Source organism: Trachinotus anak, unplaced genomic scaffold (assembly GCF_046630095.1).
Source record: "Trachinotus anak isolate AG129_WGS33_773 ecotype Australia unplaced genomic scaffold, CSIRO_AGI_Tana_v1 ptg000039l, whole genome shotgun sequence".
NCBI classification, from domain to species: Eukaryota; Metazoa; Chordata; class Actinopteri; order Carangiformes; family Carangidae; genus Trachinotus; species Trachinotus anak.
The window spans coordinates 2,106,291-2,126,076 of record NW_027273890.1 but is presented as its reverse complement, the minus strand read 5'-3'; the positions used below and the strand labels follow the sequence as shown (position 1 = coordinate 2,126,076).

The window sequence follows — 19,786 nt, the reverse complement described above, 5'->3', positions numbered from 1 at the left end:
TCATAGGTCATGACAACTCAAGGCAATACATAATGAAATGAGGAGCTGTAGACTGATCTTTATCACTAGTCAAAAGGGTGCTGAACCTTGGGCCAATGTTATGGACAAAAATAGTGTTTTTCATATTCTAGACCTGAAGCAGCACTAAAATTCATATTATGTGCCAATGCTGTGGATATTATTTGGGGATATTTTAAAATGTGACAGACTGACTGGTGTTATCCCCATCACCACACATCTATCCAGCTCACAGCTCACAGCTCACAGCCCTCCTGATTGCAGCCCTCGCTCTGCTGCAGGGTGTGGTGCAGTCACAGATTGTGGAGGTGCAGACCGTGAAGCCTCTTTAAAGCCTGCAAGTCATTTACTCTGCGAGGATCTTGGCCCAGTCTCCATGACAACACTCCCCCATCCGTCTCACCATCAGCTCCATTATCTTCAGCTTACTGTGAACTGGTGATTAGGTCAGTCACACAGAGTCAGCGGTGTGACGGCGCTCTGACCTTTCCACAGCTGGGCTTCAGGAAACGCCGACACATGACGACTCATGACCACAGCTGCTGTTTTTAACGCAGACTGTCTCCCCACAGTTCGTCTGTGCAGCAGCTTATAACGACCCAGAGTTACGTTTTGTTGTGAGGCGACCTCTAGTGGGTGTAGTAATTATGACAGGAGCGAATGAGAAGTCAGATGAGGTGATATACAGGTTGAGATGGACAAAACACAGGACTCATGCATCGTGTGTGCATTGGCTGCTTGATGCACCTGTGAAACCTGGATCAGGCCTTGGCTTTCCTCTCTATTAAGAGCAGGAATCATGAAAACATGCTGAGGCGTGATGTAAATGAGTGGGTTAGTTATTTGTGTGCGTGTTATTTTGCTGAGAGACAAATCTGATTCTGTGTCATGAAAATGTTTTACGTCTATTAATGTGCATTTCAAGACGCAGTTACAAAGTGCTTCACAGTAAAAAAAAAAAGAAAAGTTAAAAAAAAATCTAAACCATAAGAGACCATCACATGAGAAGAAACCATCAATAAAGTGACTTTTTTAAGAAGACACTAGCAGTGTTTTTAACATTAGCATTAACCTGAATTTTGAAACATTTATAAACTCACATGAGTTGGTTTGTCAGATTATTCAACAAAGCATTATTTCACAGAAGTAAGATTTGCAGAGAAGTTACATTACATCCAAAAACACTGCAGACTACCAGCTCCCAAAACCCCTGCTTCGTGGCCGCTGCCAGATATAAGGAGTTTGCCTTTCTGTCATTACCTGCACTAGACCCTCTTGTCACATTCAATTGAATAATACAACAGCTGCTGTGGTGATGCAATCGAAATCACTGTCCCAACATTTATCAGATGCTGGAAATCCATTGTCAGATTTAACTGGAGTGATATTGCGAGAAGAGAAAACCCAGCTTTATTCACTCTCTCGGGAGTCTCAGGAGAACAGGACCAACAAGTCAGGCTCATCACTCATTAACTAAAGCAATGATAACGATAATGATAAAGTAAAATATAATATGTACAATATATTCCAGTTGAGACAGATTAGGTTGAGTAACTGAACATTGAGCTCACATCACTGTATCATTTCATGCTTCACATTTATTTCTACACCATGTTTCTCTGTTATTGATTTTTCTCTGTATAAGATGATACAGACTGTGTTTGTCAGGTGTCTGTCACAGTGCATGCTGAACAGCCCACAATAAATGAATAATGGTAGAAAATAATAGAAATAACAGTAAGTGTCCTGTAGTTTGGTGTTTTTAACCCTGTGTGTCCTGACGCTGCCTCTTTCTATCCCAGCCCCTGTTAGTGTATTCAGGTTTCTCAAAACTAGGATAAGGGCTCATCTGGATTTCTGAGTCCAGGATATGACTCCAAAACCAGATCACTCTGGGACACCTGTGTGTGTGTAAATGAAGGCACATGGAGCCAGAACCAGCTGAGCTAAAGGAGTGTAGATGTAAAGATGCAAAGGTGGCTGAATTCACAGAGTGTGTATATGACTAAATGCAGATGTAAAGAGGCAGCTCACTCAGAACAAACAGGATGTTTGGCATCAGCTCACTCTGCATGTGAACATGTGAATGAGTCTCTGAGTCTGTGAGTCTCTGAGTCTGAGTCTCTGAGTCTCTGAGTCTCTGAGTCTGTGAGTCTGTGAGTCTCTGAGTCTGAGTCTGTGAGTCTGTGAGTCTGAGTCTGTGAGTCTGTGAGTCTGCCGGCGGCCGTGGCTGACAGGGGTGAGTATGGTGCAGGTATGGCCTCAGTCTGGTTCGTGTTTCTGTTGATCTGCGTCAGAGAAAGTCCTGAGCACAGTGAGCAGACAGGTGTTCTTTGAAACGGCTGAATTTTGCTGTATGTTTGTAATAAAAATGTCACTGCTGGAAATGTTTGAGTTTGAGTGACAGCGAATAAAATGTCAGAGCAATACTTTGAAAGGCAGCATGATAACACAGAATGAACGGCTTCTCTAACTTCACCTTCAGCTTCGGTCTTATAGTCTCATTGTTACAGTAACTGGAGAACACAAATTAATTACATCATGACGACTGTTTAAAGGTCCCATATTTTAACTTCTTCTGTGTTTTACCTGAAGTGTTGATCTCCATCAGAAGATATAGCTGTGGTTTTAAGAACCAAAAACCATCTCAGTGTAGTTTTACATCTCCTCTCTCAGGCTTCTCTCTGCAGCTCTAGTAACAACAGGTCAGTCAGCCAATCAGAAGAGAGGATCTGAGTCTCTCTTCTGATTGGCTGCTTTTTTGTGACATCACAAAGTTCCAGAAGTCCTGACAGCTGGTTTTAAGGCTCAGTTTCTGAATACAGGCTGTGTGACTGTGTGACACAGTATTAATATAGAACCTAGACCTGCTTTATAATCACAAACACGTGGACATCTACCTTTATATAATGTGGGACCTTTAACTCTACAACACATTGTGTATTTAATCTAAAAGCCACCGTCCATTCTGGATAAATGCTGCCTCTGTCAGTCAGTCGGAGTGAATCTGCAGGTGATGAGCTGTAAGTACAGAGCACTGGACAGGAGAGAGACCTGCTCGTCACATGACTCACTCCAGATGGCAGCCACCAGCCTTAAAGGGTCCTTCTGCTTTATTTCAACCTGCTGTGTTTCCTGTAAACGTGGTTCTGTTGTGGTTCTACAGGTTGTGCTAACTTTGCATTCTCTACTCCTGCTGCAGAGACTCACACTGAACAGTGTCTGTCAGGGGAGTAGCTTTACAAACAAACTTGTGTCTGAGTTTAACTGAAAGTAAACAGTCAGCAGCCATGAGTGTGTGTCTGTGAGGCTGTGTTGTGTGTTGATGACAGAGAAGTAGCAGCAGATGAGAATCTGCAAGTTTCCAAACAGTGCTGTCAGATACACACAGTGCAGATGTCGTCATATAGACACTGCAGCTGCTCTGCAGGTTTCATTTTTGGATGTCTGTCACTTTGGACCATGTTGCGTCCAGGAAAACGTGAAACCAGATGTTAGTTTATTGTGATCCCTGACAAAGTGTTTCATGTGTTGAGATGTTTCTCTCACCATGTAGAGAGCTGAGCGTTGGTCCAACCCGCCTCACTCTTCTTCACTCCTTCACTTGAGACCATCTTCATAACCATCCACTGCATTTGATTTCTTGAGTTGCTAAAGCTGTGTCCCAGTTCAGGGGCCCCATCCCTCAGAAGAGGCCGTCTACGAAGGTGCGGCCCTTCGTATCCGTCGTAGACCATGAAGGCCGAACTGAAATGAGACGGTCTGTTGTTTACGTCACCAGCTCGTCCTTACCATTGCATCACAAAGTGTGGCTCCTGTTGACAAGTTTGACTGAACTGAAACTCAATATTTCCATTTATCAATGTAATCCTCAGGCTGTCTTTCTGATGGGAGAGGTGGTTGTTGTAGTTTTATACCAGTCCTCACTTCCCTGGCTCTCTACAGCTGAGGTGTTTACTGCAACGTGAGCGCTGACTCACATCATCCACACTGATGGGAAACACAGCAGGATTTTCCTTCAGTGTCTATCAACACAACCACATGAGTCTTCTTTCATTCAGTGAGAACAGACTATATTTGTTATCTACAGTCTGCTCTTTAACCCACTGTTTGTGTCCTTTGCAAACAAATCACATAAAGTTTTATTTTGAATTTCAGTCAAGATGATTCATGACAATAACATCTGCTTTATTTATTCTACAGATAAAAGTTTTCCTGCCTCCACAGGAGCACTTCACTCCTCATCCAGTCGTCGTGTCATCAGCTGCTCAGTCGGTCAGATTCTGGTCCAGTTGTAGTCAGTGACAATGAAACACTGCTGTAGTTCTCAAAACAGGAAGTGCAACCGCCACAGCGTTTTATACTGGGCACCAAACCAGAGTAACAGAACGGTGGCCCTGAAGCTCAACGCACTGCAATCAATCAACACATGAACTGCAAATATTCACCACCCAACAGAGGTGTTGTGGCTCACCTGGTAGAGAGCAAACCATGAAGGAGTAGTTTAACTGCAGCGCCCACAGGTTCGAATCTGAACCATGGCTCCTTGCTGCATGTCATCCTGACTTCCTGCTATCAAGTTAAAGAACTATCAGAATAAATAACTAATAGTCCGCCTGGGACGCACTTGCATGGATGCATCATAATAACTGTGCCATAATACATCGATGTGCATTTGTTGTTCAAAGCTTTTAACTTCAAAGTCACAAATCAGTGAACAGCAAGTGTGTCCCAGCAGGTCCATCTCTTTTAAGTGTCCCCTGGAAACACTTCCGTTGTGTTGTGAGTGTTTGCAGTGCGTGTGTTGTCATCAGTGTAACAGTCAGTGACATGAGGGTCATGAGATCTACAGGAAATACGGTGACTCAGTGAAAAAGTTGAATATAATTTACAGACAACTGGATAAACTCATGAGGAGCTGCTGCTCTGCTGGGACCAGTGTGTCCATGTACTCTGGTCCTTGTGCTGTGTTGTTGTTTTCACATGTTGCCTTGGGAGACAGAAGAAGACATGACAAGAACTGTGTCCTAGTTCAGGGGCTGCATCCTTCAGAGGATGCAAAGGTCGAATGAGACTGGAACGCAATGAATCTTGGGACAGGTTGGGCCATGGAGGATCCACCCGTGGTTGTTGCCCAGGGAAAGCAGGACATATTTTATGGAACCTCAGTCTTCAAATGCAGCCTCTGAGTGATGAGGCCTCTGAACTGGGACACAGTCTGTATCTAAGTATCTATGTGGCTGACGAACCTGGATGGAGTCTGACCTGAGCACGTGATGACACTACTTTCATCTCTGAGTGGACTGTTCCTTTAATGCCCCCCGCTGCCTGTGGTCACTGTGTCCGCAGTCTCTCTTCTGTCTGCTGCTCAGTCAGTGCTACAATGCTACATAAACGGCTTGTTTTGTCTTGACCCTCCTCCTCCTCCTCCTCCTCCTCCTCCTCCTCCTCCCTGTTCACCCCAAAGTCGAGCAGATCACCGCCGTTTTCACCGCTGCCACCAGGCAAAAGGCATGGGACCATTTCTCAAAAGCACAGCGCAAGAACATAGACATTTGGCGCAAGCAGTGTGAGGTTGGTAAACCTTCTTCTGTTCTCTCCTCCCACCCCGAGACACTGCTTTCTTCTTCTCTGCTGTCATTTCTGAGTCCCCAGGAGCAAGCTGACAGACAGCCCTGTACGATCTGTTGTATTCAGTGGCCTTGTTGTTGTTTTTCTGGATGCCTCACACTCACACACAATCACACACACACACACACACACACAGACACAGACAGACAGACAGGCAGACACCGGCCTCTGATCATCTGAACCACCACTTTTCCCTGCAGCCCAGACGTACAGATCTGACGCCTTCTCTGAAGTGAGGCGCTGCCATGGCAACAGTGATTGTCAGGGTTAAGTTTCTGATCAATTATTGATATCCAGAGTCAAATCCAGAAAACAAGAATGAACATGAGAAGGCTGACTGTAAGGGGGGAGGGAAGGAGGGGGAGGGTTTGTACATTGTCAGCTCAGTTGACACTCAGGGCCACACAGCAGCAACATGGAGCTCTGTGTTGTTCTGTGGGGGGGTTAGTTTGTTCATCTGTGGGGGGGTTAGTTTGTTCATCTGTGGGGGGGATAGTTTATTCATCTGTAGGGGGGTTAGTTTGTTCATCTGTGGGGGGGATAGTTTATTCATCTGTGGGGGGGATAGTTTATTCATCTGTAGGGGGGTTAGTTTGTTTATCTGTGGGGTGAAAAGTGAAAACAAATCAAACACAGAAATAAAGGATAGGGTTCATGTTGTTCGACAGTGTGCAGCATTGTGTGTGTGCATGCTACAGTCCCGGGGTGAAAGCCCCTCCTCTAATGGCTAGTTCCCGTGGTAAGTCTACATGTACTCATGTGTCTATAGCAACAGCCCCGGGTTGTGCTGCTGAGTGTGTGGAGACACGCTGTGGAGATGGGCATTATTCTGTCAGACGTGTGCTGTGAAATCACAGCTGACAAATGAAGAGATAATGAATATGGCAGCCGTAACGAGATCTGATTACCCCAGGAGGCTGCAGGAGCAGAGAGGAGACGCTGCTGCTGATCACGTCTCCTCACACACGTGTGTTCATGCAACAGATGCATCAGGATGCTTAATTTCATACTACTCCTGCAAAAAAAAAGATAAAGAAATATTTGTTGAAGTCATTTAAAAGGTAAAGATTTTGTTTCCATTTTAAACTGACTGTGTTTAGTCACTAATGGATTAATTGTTGAAATAATTAGTCAGTAATGAAACTAGTTGTTAGTTTCCTGTCGGTGCAGACTGGTGACATGTGGAGCCTCTTGGCTGCAGAGCAGACACTGAGCTGAGGACCACAGCATGTCACATGTTGCTTGTGTTTAACATTTCATTCAGAACTTAAGTCAGTATTTTTAAAATATTTTTATTATTATATTTTTTTGGCGTTTTTGAACATACAATCAAGAAGCAACACAATACCCTGACAGAGACAGATACAAATAAATAAGGTTAATCAGATAGAAGATAGAAAAACAAAAGACAGAATCATGATCTTATAATATTCTGCAGTCTGCAGTCTCCTGCTGCTCTTCATGGAGCTCTAACTCCATCACCTGGACATCACCTGACGCTCACCTGAGGCACCTGCTCAGGTGATCACAGCATGAGGACGTGTTTAGTTTGGACAAGTTGTTGGACACAACGCGCTCTGTGTGTTTGTGTTACTAGGTGTGAAAGCAGCTGCACCTTCATGCTGAGACGTTTTCTTCAAGTTTGTTTTATGTGAACAACACACACACACACACACACACACACCCCACTGGCCCACGTTAAATAAGGCATCCTCGTGCTTGATGAGCAGTGTGTGTGTGTTGTGTTGTTGAGGACTGCTGTCACTGTGTGTGTCTGCTGGTTGTGTGGCTGCAGGAGCTGAGGAACGCTCACAGTGAGGAAATCATGGGCATCAGACGAGAGGAGGAGATGGAGATGTCAGACGACGACCTGGACGAGAATCCGTGTAAGAAGATTCGCACTGAGGAGAACGGTACGATGGAGGTCGCACATCTAACACACAAACTGTCTCACAAGTCAGCTGAAGTTTTGTTTTCTGTTGTTTTTTAACCTTTTTGTGTTCGACAACATGATGTTTGCTGCGGTGTTGTCTGAATTATTGACATTAAACATGTCTTTCCAACATTTTCAAACAAGATTAAAACACTGTCACATGAAACACAATGACAGGCTAACTGCAGGTTGGCTCCTCCTCCTCTCCTCCTCTCCTCCCCTCCTCTCTTCCTCTCCTCTCCTCCTCTCCTCTCTTCCTCTCCTCTCCTCCTCTCCTCTCCTCTCCTCCTCTCTTCCTCTCCTCCTCTCCTCCTCCTCCTCTCCTCTCCTCTTCTCTTCCTCTCCTCCTCTCCTCTCCTCCCCCTCTCCTCTCCTCTCCTCCTCTCTTCCTCTCCTCCTCTCCTCTCCTCCTCCTCTCCTTTCCTCTCCTCCTCTCCTCCTCTCCTCCTCTCCTCCCCTCCTCTCCTCCTCTCTTCCTCTCCTCTCCTCCTCCTCTCATCTCCTCCTCTCTTCCTCTCCTCCTCTCCTCCTCCTCCTCTCCTCTCCTCTCCTCTCCTCCTCCTCTCCTCTCCTCTCCTCCTCTCTTCCTCTCCTCCTCTCCTCTCCTCCTCCTCTCCTCTCCTCTCCTCCTCCTCTCCTCCTCTCCTCCTCTCCTCCTCCTCCTCTCCTCCTCCTCTCCTCCTCTCCTCCTCTCCTCTCCTCCTCCTCCTCTCCTGCTGCAGGAGTGTGCGATCAGACCCAGGCCTCTCTGAGGGAGGAGAACGACTCCCTGCGCTGGCAGCTGGACTCCTACAGGAACGAGGTGGAGCTTCTGAGGAAGGAGCAGAGCAAAGCCGGCCGCCCCGATGACGACCACGCGCAGACACACAAACACGCTCACAGTCCAGAGGCTCAGATCCAGCTGCTGCAGCAGAACATGCTCAACATGCAGCAGGTAGGTGTCTCTTCTTCTTCTCCTGCTCATCGTGTTGTAGACGCTGATTTCATATCTGTCAGTTCTCACTGACACAGATCTGGTCCTAGTTAAACCTTCTCATCTAGTTTCCTGACTCCAGAGCTTCTCCATGAGGAGACGATTTTTAAACTGAAAGATACTTATGACAAAAACAAGATAAATGTTGAGACTTCGGAGGAGGATGTGTGATCTCTCCTGAGAGACAGACAGAGGTTTATGACTCATCAACCTGCAGCAACTGTTGACATTAACTTTCAAGGCTTCATTTACTTCCCTTGCTGCAGGGAAGATGGAAGTTAAAGTGATAGTTGTGTGAAGTACTGATCTATAGTCACATCAGCAGGAGCTGAGTGATGAGCTGCTGAGGGCAGAGTCATCAGAAAACACCTGTTTTAGTCACTTTAAAAAATGTCCACAGAAAAAGTCAATGTCAGTTGAAGTGTTTGCTTTATTTTGCATATTTCTACCAGAGCTCAGATTGGACTGCTCCACAGACTTGGCAGTGCCCGACTCCACCTCACTCCCAGATGAGAGAGGTGGAGCCCCGGTGCATGTCGGTCTCATAACTGTGGGAAACGCTCCCGTTAGCATCGTTAGCAGCTGGGTGTTTCGCTCGAAGGCTAACCCAAGGCTAATTCATTTACTTACAAGCATACAAGCGAAGCACGTTAACCCCTGCCTCAGAGGAGCTGCTGCAGTGTGTGTGTGTGTGTGTCTGTGTGCGTGTGTGTGTCTGTGTGTGAGAGTGTGTGTGTGTGTGTGTGTGTGTGTGTGTCTGTGTGTGAGAGTGAGTGTATGTGTGTGTGTGTGTGTCTGTGTGTGTGTGTGTGTGTGTGTGTGTGTGTGTGTCTGTGTGTGAGAGTCTGTGTGTGTGTGTGTGTGGGTGTGTGTGTGTGTGTGTGTGTTTGAGAATGTTCAGAGGGGTTTTTATCAGAAAAGAGCAGGAAGCTCAGTTTACTTTTCTTCCTCCAATCAATCAAACACAAAAACAACAACAGCGTGTGTCAGTGCTGACTCGGTGCCTTCCCATAATCCCTTGCTCCGCTGATTTCATAAAGCAGCACAGAGCTTTGTTAGAGCATGGAGCTCGTTTTCCACGAGTTAGCCTAATTTGACTCGACTTTCTGTCTTTCTCTATCTGAAGTGACAGCACATCAGAGACAACACACACACACACACACACACACACACACACGCCGTGCCCTGCTGGCTGGTTGTAAATGTGTTGCTGACTTGACTTGTCACAGTGTGAGGGAGCGTCACACTGCTGTCGCTCCTCGTTTGTCACCTGCTGCTGTTTGTCTTCAGACTGCGACAAATAAAACCGGTTCTAATGTTTCTGAAATAAACATTTTCTCTATGCAATATTATGATGAAATTATATCACGACTAATATAGATCTATACGATGGATATTAGTGATTTTAAATAATAAGCTACTGGTTCTGATGGCTGACCAGCTGAGTACCAGAAGGCCTCACCAGCAGACAGCTGTCATTATGAAACCTGTCTGTCAGCTGCAGCCCAGAGTCAGGGCTCTGGTTTCCTCTCAGATGATAAGCACTTGACTGTGTCTTCTCACTGCGACCAGCAGAGTGAAATAAGATTCAGTCACTTCCTGCTCCTGCCCTGCTGACCGAGGCCACGTCCACACTTTCATTATAAAATGAAAATGATGAGCATTTTAGCTCCATAATCTCCGTCAATGGTGCCCCATAGGCTCCCACGTTAAAATGGGAGTTTATGGGGACTGACTCCTGTGGTTTCAGCTGCGGTGCTCTTATTATCAAAACTGCTTCATTTTGCTACTTTCAGGTACATTAATCACCAGGAACCGTGTGTCGCAGCAACTCAACAACCAACACCTGTACCTGCACCAGGCCTCACATCTGGGGAGGCACCTCACAGCTGGAAAACCTCACCCTTGATCTCTCTCTCTTGAAAATAAATGTGTGTGTGTGTTTGTCTTCCAGCAACTCCTGAGCCTGCAGGAGAAGCTGACGAGTAAGGAAGCCGAGTTGGAGCAGGCAAGAGAGGAGCATCGCTACCTGGAGGGGGAGGTGCTCACCCTCCGAGAGAAGGTGTGTACTATTTCTGAATCACCTCGACTGTCTCCTCTAGAGCAGCGGCTCTACTCTGAGCTCCTCATCCTGCAGAGGAAGCTCTTCTTTTGGTTGTGACCATAGATGAGGGTTGCAACATAGATCGAACAGTAAAATCGCACATGCATACACACACACACACACACACACACACACACACACACACACGCAGATTCCAAATGATGGAAAGATGAAGGAGGTGGTACGGACAGGACGGCTGCTATGGTAACAGACCTGCCAGGATGTTTCTCTGTGTTCTCCAGCTGAGACGTGTGACCTGAGACGTGGAACTGTGTGTGTGTGTGTGTGTGTGTGTGTGTGTGTGTGTGTGTGTGGTTTATAAACACTTGTGTGAACTGTTGCTGGGCAGGGTACTTTAAACCTGTAATCAATTGGTCACTTGTTACTTTACTTTAAGTTCATCCACCGTCTCTCACTCTACCATCCAGCTGTTAGCGTAGCCTCAGTGACAGCTCACACCCTCAGACCCCTGACTGTAGATTCACCTGTAGCTAATGTTAGAGAGAAGCCAACACAGGAGGCAGTGGCTCTCCTCCACACAGATCACTCAGTGATCCAACACCTTGCTGCTTCTTCTGTGTGAATTGTTTATGTTGAAAACACTGGAGTTTATTCAGAGGGGGAGATATCACACAGCTACCTGATCCAACCTGAGCTCCACCCACACAGAGGCTCCAGCAGAACGACTTCTGCCACAACACAACATCATCAGTGGCCAATCAAATACACACAAGGTCACACTCCTGGTACTTTGTAACATCAGCTCAGGGTTTCCACTTTGCAGAAGATAAACCTGCCGCCATGATGCCTCTGTCTGGGAGTGTTATAAACTGTCTGTTTCACAAACTGGACTATGAGGATCATATTTCATGTGCACGCCCCCACCAATGCAGCCCCCTGCACTGATTTAATGCAGCACCAGTTAATGCAGGACCAGTTTTGGCCTGAGCACCCACCAAGTGCAGATGAAGTGGACACAGTGTCCACAGTATTTCTGCAAAACCAGGAGCAAACAGAGAAACGTCTTGAGAAATGTTTACTCCTCCTTGTCTTGAGTAAATCCACATATTTTTTTATTTTTGCTCTTTGAATTGTGGAAAATGAGGCCAATTTTCCCCCAGTCGGTGTCAATTGATTCTCTCAGTGCAGCACTCAGCTCAGCTGCTCTTCACAGGAGAAAACACAAGCAGTTGTTGAATCAGATATTAAGCTTGAGTTTCATATTGGTTTGACATAATGCATCCATCAATACACCCTTCTCCTGTAGGTAGAGAGGAGCACGAGGGGGGAACTGTGGAGCTCTAGAGGGTGAGGTGAAGAGTAAAGAAGGTGGAGGTCCAGAAACATGTTTTATTTAGTGGTTTAACAGCTCAGATTCACAGGTGGTGCATACAGATGAGTCCAGGTTTAGACAGAAGTAAACTCAGCTTCTTTTGCCTTAAACTGCACGAATCAAAACAGTGACAGGTGGGAAATGTTCAGTGTCTCATGAAGGAAACCTGCCTGTCAGCTCAGGGGGCGGAGTCAGCTTTTAGCCCAGTGGCTCCTCACTGTCACTGTGTGTCCATGGCTGTTTAAATAATCATGGGAATGATGTCAGACTCTGTGATCAATGCTTTGATGATCAATTTCATGAGTGTGAAGTGTTAAAATTGAAAATGTTATTAACAAATAGGTGAACACATTAAATGAAGCTGTGCACAGATACTGATACAGATTCGTGTTACTTCCCTGGTGCACAGACGCCATGTTGGTTAGTTAGTTTTCACATCGACAGATTAAAGCTCCATGTTTTATCTGAAGTGTTGATCTCCATCAGAAGATATATCTGTGGTTTTAAGAACCAAAAACCACCTCAGTGTAGTTTTACATCTCCTCTCTCAGGCTTCTCTCTGGAGCTCTAGCAACAACAGGTCAGTCAGCCAATCAGAAGAGAGGATCTGAGGCTCTCTTCTGATTGGCTGATTGTTTTCTGAGTTATCTAATAAAAATATAGCAGATTTCAGGGAAACACTCAGAGAAACCAAATCCTGCAATCCTGGGTCCAGGTGGGCGGGGCTTGGGGCGGGGCTTGGGGCGTGGCTGAGGGCGGTGACTGCGTTGTTGTGACATCACAAAGTTCCAGAAGTCCTGATGGCTGGTTTTAAGACTCAGTTTCTGAATACAGGCTGTGTGCAGAAAACACCCAGATTATCTTCACCCTGTTGTCATCAACAGGTCCTCCCATGTTCATCGTCATGGCAACGCTAATAAACACACAGTTAAGTATGTGAAACAGTTGTGGATAGAGGAAACGATGTCGAGTTCTGGTTGTCAAACAGGAAACTGTCACCTGTGTCAACATTTATTGGCTCATTGATCCACCCCAGCTTCCTCCACATGGCTTTAATGTTCAGCTACAGTCCACATGATGATGTTAGACAGATCCTCCTCAGAGATGAAGGGGGGCAGCAGGATCCAGCTGAAGAACAGGGGGTCAGACTGGTGCTCTCTCTTTCTCCCAGTCCTCCTGATGGGTCCGGTTCATCCTCAGACCTCACGCCTCCACACGATCAAACATGTTTTTCTTTGTCATCTTGAATCATTTATCAGATCAGAGTTTCTCCAGTGAACAGATGCAACAGACAAACACTGTAGAGTGAATTAGTGACCTGCAGGATGTCTGGTTTCATATCCTATAACAAACAAAACAAACCTGTCTGTCTCTCTGTAGCTGCTGAACAGTGCTGGGGAGGCGGTGGAGGGGACCAATGGAGAGCTTCATGACAAGGTAACAAATGTGAAATGATGAATCAGTCAACAGAAAATTAATCAGCAATGATGACAAACGTTCTCTGGCTCCAGGTTCCAGTCTCCTCGGTTTTTTCTTTATGAAATGACAGTGAAGTGAATCTTAGTTTTTGGACTGAGGGTCAATAAAAAACGAGTGATTTGAAATCATCACCTCAGGCTGTGGAAAATTATAGTAAAAGTGTCTTCAATTAATCTGGAAAATAATCAGCAGATTGATCGACGATGAATGTGATCTTTAGTTTCAGCCTCTGTAAAGACAACGGCCTCACACATCAGAGCCGAGGGCGGGTCCAGAGCCTCGAGTCCTGATCACAGTCCATTTTCAGAGCGCTTTCTAACAGTGTCTGCAAATGTCGACATTGAACCAAGACCACCACCTGTCTCTCACCTGTTCACCACGACAGAATCTGATCGGATCATCCTGCTGCAGTTGAGCAGATGTTGCACAGCTGGAGGATGTTTTAGGAAAATAAATGACACAGGTTGTGTGGATTTGTTCAGTATCATGACAGATCTGTTCGTTGATTACAAACTGTCATCTGGTCACAGGAAGCTGTTCGACAGCAACATTATCAGATCTGTGAAGTGGAAGCTGGTCGGATGTTTATTTATTAGTAACACTGATCATATTTATGGATTGGATAATGCAGTTGTGAGGACCATAAATGAGTCAAAATCATCATGTATCATAAATCTGGACTTTATTTGTAGATCATGAGATGCACATGTATCACCAGCACTGAGACTCACTTCTCTCCACATGCATGACATGATGTTTTTCTCAAAGCATATTTACTGCAGTACATTAGTAGAACATATATACAAGTATTTTCTGGGACACTTTATAGCGATAGTGATACACAAACAGGAAAAAGCTCAAACAGTATAAATAAAGTTGAGCAGTGTGTCAGAGCTGAGGAGAGTCACAGTGAGCAGAAACAGTTCAGATGTTATTTTGGTCAGAACAGTGGTTTCATATAAGTCTGCTCTGCGTCTCTCACAGCACTTAACTGACTTTCAGAGAGCCTCAGGGAGTCCGTATGTACACACACACACACACACACACACACACACACACACACACACACACACACACACACACACACTCATCATGGGAGATGAACTTTTAGCCTTGAACCTGCTGAACTGGAAAGTGTTTGAGGTCAGAAGGACTCAGCTCCATAAAACATGCTGCTCTGCTGCTGTTGTCTGAAAAACCCTGGAAACTGTTCTGAGAGCAGCGAAATGATGCTCTTCATTAAATGATGAAGTGGTGCTAGTGTGTGTGTGTGTGCGTTTGTGTGTGTGTGTGTGTGTGTGTGTGTGTGTGTGTGTAGAATGTGTATATTTAAGTGCTTGCTTATAAATATTCTTGAGTGTACATCGTGTACTGTATGTTTATCAGTGGTGTAAGAAGTAATAGTAGTAGATATTTTAATTAGGTACCAGTACAAAATACTATAAGTAAAAATCCTGCACTGAAAATACTAGTTAAACATATTAATACTACATAATACTACTTCAACTGCTAGTATTATCAGCTTCATATAAGTTAAGTATCACAGTAAGAATACTTTCTGTAGTTGCAGTATCGCAGTAAAAGTACCTCCTGTAGTTAAAGTACTTCCTGTAGTTGCAGTATCACAGTAAAAGTACCTCCTGTAGTTAAAGTACTTCCTGTAGTTGCAGTATCACAGTAAAAGTACCTCCTGTAGTTAAAGTACTTCCTGTAGTTGCAGAATCACAGTAAAAGTACCTCCTGTAGTTAAAGTACTTCCTGATTCTCTGACATCATCAGGTCATTGATCCTGAGTCATTTCCTGCAGCTACAACACACTTAGATAGTTTAGTCCACTGGTTCCCAACATGGGGGTCGGGCCACTCCAGAGGGTCACCAGGTAAATCTGAGGGGTCGTCACATGATGCAGAAGAAGAGAAGAAGAAACAAACTTCTGATTCACTGATCTGGTGTGTGTGTGTGTGTGTGTGTCTTCACAGGGGATCAACGGGTGTGTTCCTTCACTGTACCACAGCAGAGAGAGGAGGAGTGAGGTCATCATGCGAGGAGGCGTGGCTTCAGAAAAAGAGGCTCTGCTTCTGGGTAAATATAAATGTGAAGTGATTGTGTTTCTCTTTATGAAGGAGGCACAGAAACACACGTTGTTAATACACTTATCCCACATCATCATTAGGGTCCTGTCATGTAAAGCTGTATTTGCATCTGTACTACAAATATTTAGAGAGGAATCCGGGGCGAAGCTGGAGCACTGGGACCGGATGGGTGGGCTGGTACATACAGGACCGTGGAGCAGGTGTGCTGGTGGATGAGGGGACACACTGAGGGGGGAACAGCAGGTCTCTGAAATTATCAGGAGATGTTAGCGACTGAGAGCTCAGGAAAAGAGCGAGAATATCAGTGAGCATCAGTTTCTGATTAAGGACTCGTCAGGCTTCGTTATTCTGTCCAAGGAAAATGTTGCAGCTTCTACCCAGCGACCAGTTTGCCCCCTGCTCTTTCTGACTCTGCTGTTTCTATCTCAGGAGTGATGTGAATCTAATTTGGCCACTTTGTGAACAGAGGCGAGCGTGTGAGCTCTGACTCCAGCTCAGAGCTCCTTGTTTCCAGCCCCGGCTGCTCCTCCAGTGCACGGCTCCAGATGGATACCGGGATTATGAAATTTGCGACTTTAACTTCCAGACGTCATTCCACCAAACAAGAGAGACTGTGGGGGCAGGTGTTCATGTCAGCAGAGCACATCCATATTTAAATTAAGTGCAGGAGACACTTGACACTCAACTCATCTCAGCTCTGCCGTCATGTTCACACACTCTGTGGTGTCTGAGGGTTTGGAGGGCTTTCAGCCAGAACCAGTGAAGCAGACTATAACACCGGCTGTCTGAGCCCTGCTGTCTCTGTCTGTGCAGGGTCCACGCAGCAGCTGGACTGAATTCATTTCAGCTGCTTTCGTTCCTCTCTGTCATATAAATCCTCATGTTACAGCGGGACGTGCAGCAGCATTGAGAAAAGCGTGGAGTGATCTGTTTTTGTGCTGAAGCTGCTGCTTTGTCCGGAGCAGAGGAGAGCGAGAGGAGCAGCAGCACATTTATCTCTCTTAGTGAGGCCAAGAAAATCCAGATATGAAGGAGAGAGGAGGCTCTCTGTCTTCCTTCCCGGCTGCCTGGAATCTCCACTGAACAGAGACATGTGGCCTGTTTTCACACACAATCAAATGAGGCTGATACACACACATGCACACACACAGGAGGTGATACAGGCTGCCCTAACTCACCGGTGAAGGTTACTGTATGCAGCCTGATAATAATACCTGCAGACAGTACTCAGGGCTGAAAAAGTCTAGTCAGTGTTATTCCTCAGGTTAAACAATAATTAAATCTGTATTTCACTTTATAATAAACATTGTCCTTAAATATGGAATAATTAAAATGTTCACCAAACATTCACCTGGTTTGCCTCTCGTGATGATGCACCTCTGCTTATGATCCAATATTTCACAGAAAATCTTATGTTGGGAAACGCTGGACGAAACTATCTAACTGTAAATAAGGTAGTGAAAGCAGCTGCTGGATATTATCAGTCACAGGGGCCGATCGGTCACAGGGGCCGATCGGTCACAGGGGCTGATTTTCTGTAAAATCAGTATGAGTACAATTCGATGTAAGGAGGAGTTTTAAAGGGACTTTTACTACTTTTGTGTTTCTACATTGTTGTACTGTTACTTTTACTAAAGCTGTTGAAAACATGTATGTGTGTCTCTTGGATTCAGTCAGTTCTCTGAGTGCAAGTTGGAAATTAAACTTCCTGAAGTGGACTGCACACACACACACACACACACACACACACACACACACACACACACACACCCTCACCCTACAGTTCTCCTCTGGTGGCACTCTTCCATGTCCACAGGCCTGGTGGAGGGAATTGAATTAGGTCTGTCTGTAATTGCAGGCCTTTCACCACATAAATCAAGGAAATAAATATTGGCTGTGCCGGGTCCCCCAGGGGACGCCTCTCTTCCACCACCCCCCCCCCCCCCCCCCCCCTGCATGACTGCCTACCTTTGCAGGACCTCTCAGAAGTAATCAACTCAGGAGCGGTTCCTGCTGCGGCCAGCAGTTTTTACGGGGCCGTCCTGCCGTTTGTTTATTGTGCAGCACTTCATGAGGATGCAGATTGGCTGCTCTGCTGGACCCGAACCTTTACTCATATCCATTCCAGCAGGTCTCACCTCTCTGCCAGCTCTCTCCCTCTGTGTTGGGTTTATAAGTCTGACCAGCCTGTGCCCTTAAAGCACTCATGAATACTGATGGGAAATCCTGAATCTACAATTAAAGCCTGTTTTAAAATTCTAATTTCATAATTTCTTTTATCGATCACCCAACTTCAGCCAAGTCTAAAAAACACACATTTAAATTTTTTCCAAATTATTATTAGAATATTACAAAATGTATTAATACTGATTGTAGTTTCATCTTGTCTGAACTGAACCCTCAGTATCTATAACACCATCAGTTTGTCTGATGACTCTCTTCTTCTCTGCAGGCATCATCTCAACCTTCCTCCACGTTCATCCGTTTGGGGCCAACCTGGAGTACCTGTGGTCATACATCCAGAGACTGGACTCAAAGGTAAAGCAGCTCACACAGCTCACGGCCTCCAGACCTGCAGGTCACTACTGTTACTGCATGTTTGTTAACACATTGGCTTCACATGGCAGACTATAGTGGCAGTCCACCATCAGCACATCTGATTGGTTACCATACTAACAATAATACCAGTGAGTCACACTCCTCTGTTCTTGTCCTCTCTCAGGTGTCAGCGGGGGAGCTGGAGCGCCTCATGGTCCGTCTGCCCAATATGTTCAGGCAGGAGCTGAGCGGCGTCGGTGCAACGCTGGAGAAACGATGGAAGTTCTGTGGTTTTGACAGCCTGGGCTTGGCGTGACGCAGGGAGAACGCACACACACACTGGGAAAACACACTGACCTGAAGCGAACACAGGCTTCGGACCTTCAAACCTGTGTGTGTGTGCGTTCTCCCGTCCTAGATCATACCGGACACACAGCAGCGCGTCGGACGATGATGTTGACTCAAGCAGACGCTGGAGACAGAGACAGATGCTCAGACCTCAGACAGGAGGAAATCCCAAAACACACTTCACTTCCTGATGCTGGGTGGAGGTGAAGTGATGAGACAGAGCGACTGGGTTCACCTGATCTTAGCTGCAGATATTTATCACAGTGACCTGCAACAGACTCAATACATCCCACCTGAAAACACATTCATGTAAAGGCAGTTCATGAATGCTCTTGGACTGTTATTGGTGCCGACCCTCATTTTTTGTGTTTCCAATTAACACAATGTTGTCTATTTAAACTAGAAAAGATAATAGAGTGATTTTGTATTGCACTTCCTTAAAGTTAGTGGACTGTTTTTCTCTCTTATTTAAATAAAGATGCTGAAAATCAAACATCACAGTAATTACACCTTAAATCTGGTGAATGCAGCTCCCAGGATGATACAAAAGACTCGTCACAACCAGGGAGCTGCATCTGATGTAACCCAGGCGTAACAGACACATGTGCTGACGACAGACCGTGTGTGTGTGTGTGTGTGTGTGTGTGTGTGTGTGTGTGTGTGTGTGTGTGTGTGTGAGATATCTAAATGAAAATCTAGGGCAGATCTTCAGTGTTTCAGACACAGTCTCTTGTAAACCTACAGGCTGAACACATGGACAGAGGAATCACTGACTCGCTGATGTTCAAAGGAATTCACACTGTGGTTCTTTGCCGTCCCTGTGGGGCCGGTTGCACAGAACAGTTTCCTACTTAAGTAGGACACTTAAGGTTTTGTTTCTCCTTAGCTGAGGGAGTTACTTAAAGGTGGAATCTCTTAATGTTAAGGGAAAAAGTTGAGGCATTTGCAGCAGTAAAAGAGACTTTACAGCAGTTAAATTCTACTGTTTGCATGGAGACCATTGATTTGCTGCCATTAGCACTTGTGATTCCTGTTAAGACTTTCGTGAAGCCAGTAACAGGAGTGCATTGCTCTGTCATCCTCCTGTGGTTCTGAGGTGAACTTCAGTGTTCAGCAGATGTCAGAGAGTTTAATCACCTCGACTACACCTGAGAAAGTAGAGTGATAGTCAGTAACAGTGCATTAGATTCTCCCACTTTTCTTGGGATGTGTTCACTTTCTATATTTATCACCATAAACTTGCTACAGTTAAGACAGAGTCAGAGGTACCTTTAGCTTTTTTCCTTACTTTGGTCGCTAAGGTCTTTTGTTTAAGTGACTTTAAGAGATTCCTTAA

The 19,786-nt window shown here is 45.5% G+C and overlaps 1 protein-coding gene across 3 annotated transcripts in view; it reads left to right on the top strand.

Moving 5' to 3' along the window:
• enox1 (ecto-NOX disulfide-thiol exchanger 1) overlaps positions 1 to 18,943 on the top strand; it is an 84,298-nt gene extending 65,355 nt beyond the window's left edge. For all 3 annotated transcript variants that reach the window (XM_071472575.1, XM_071472574.1, XM_071472573.1), the window contains 8 exons: positions 5,486 to 5,592; positions 7,445 to 7,562; positions 8,305 to 8,516; positions 10,510 to 10,617; positions 13,373 to 13,429; positions 15,451 to 15,553; positions 18,017 to 18,102; positions 18,287 to 18,943. In XM_071472575.1, coding sequence (XP_071328676.1) covers positions 5,486 to 5,592; positions 7,445 to 7,562; positions 8,305 to 8,516; positions 10,510 to 10,617; positions 13,373 to 13,429; positions 15,451 to 15,553; positions 18,017 to 18,102; positions 18,287 to 18,418 — 923 coding nt within the window. In that variant the 3' untranslated portion in view covers positions 18,419 to 18,943. The remainder of the gene's footprint in view (positions 1 to 5,485; positions 5,593 to 7,444; positions 7,563 to 8,304; positions 8,517 to 10,509; positions 10,618 to 13,372; positions 13,430 to 15,450; positions 15,554 to 18,016; positions 18,103 to 18,286) is intronic.
• Positions 18,944 to 19,786: the final 843 nt, after the last annotated feature.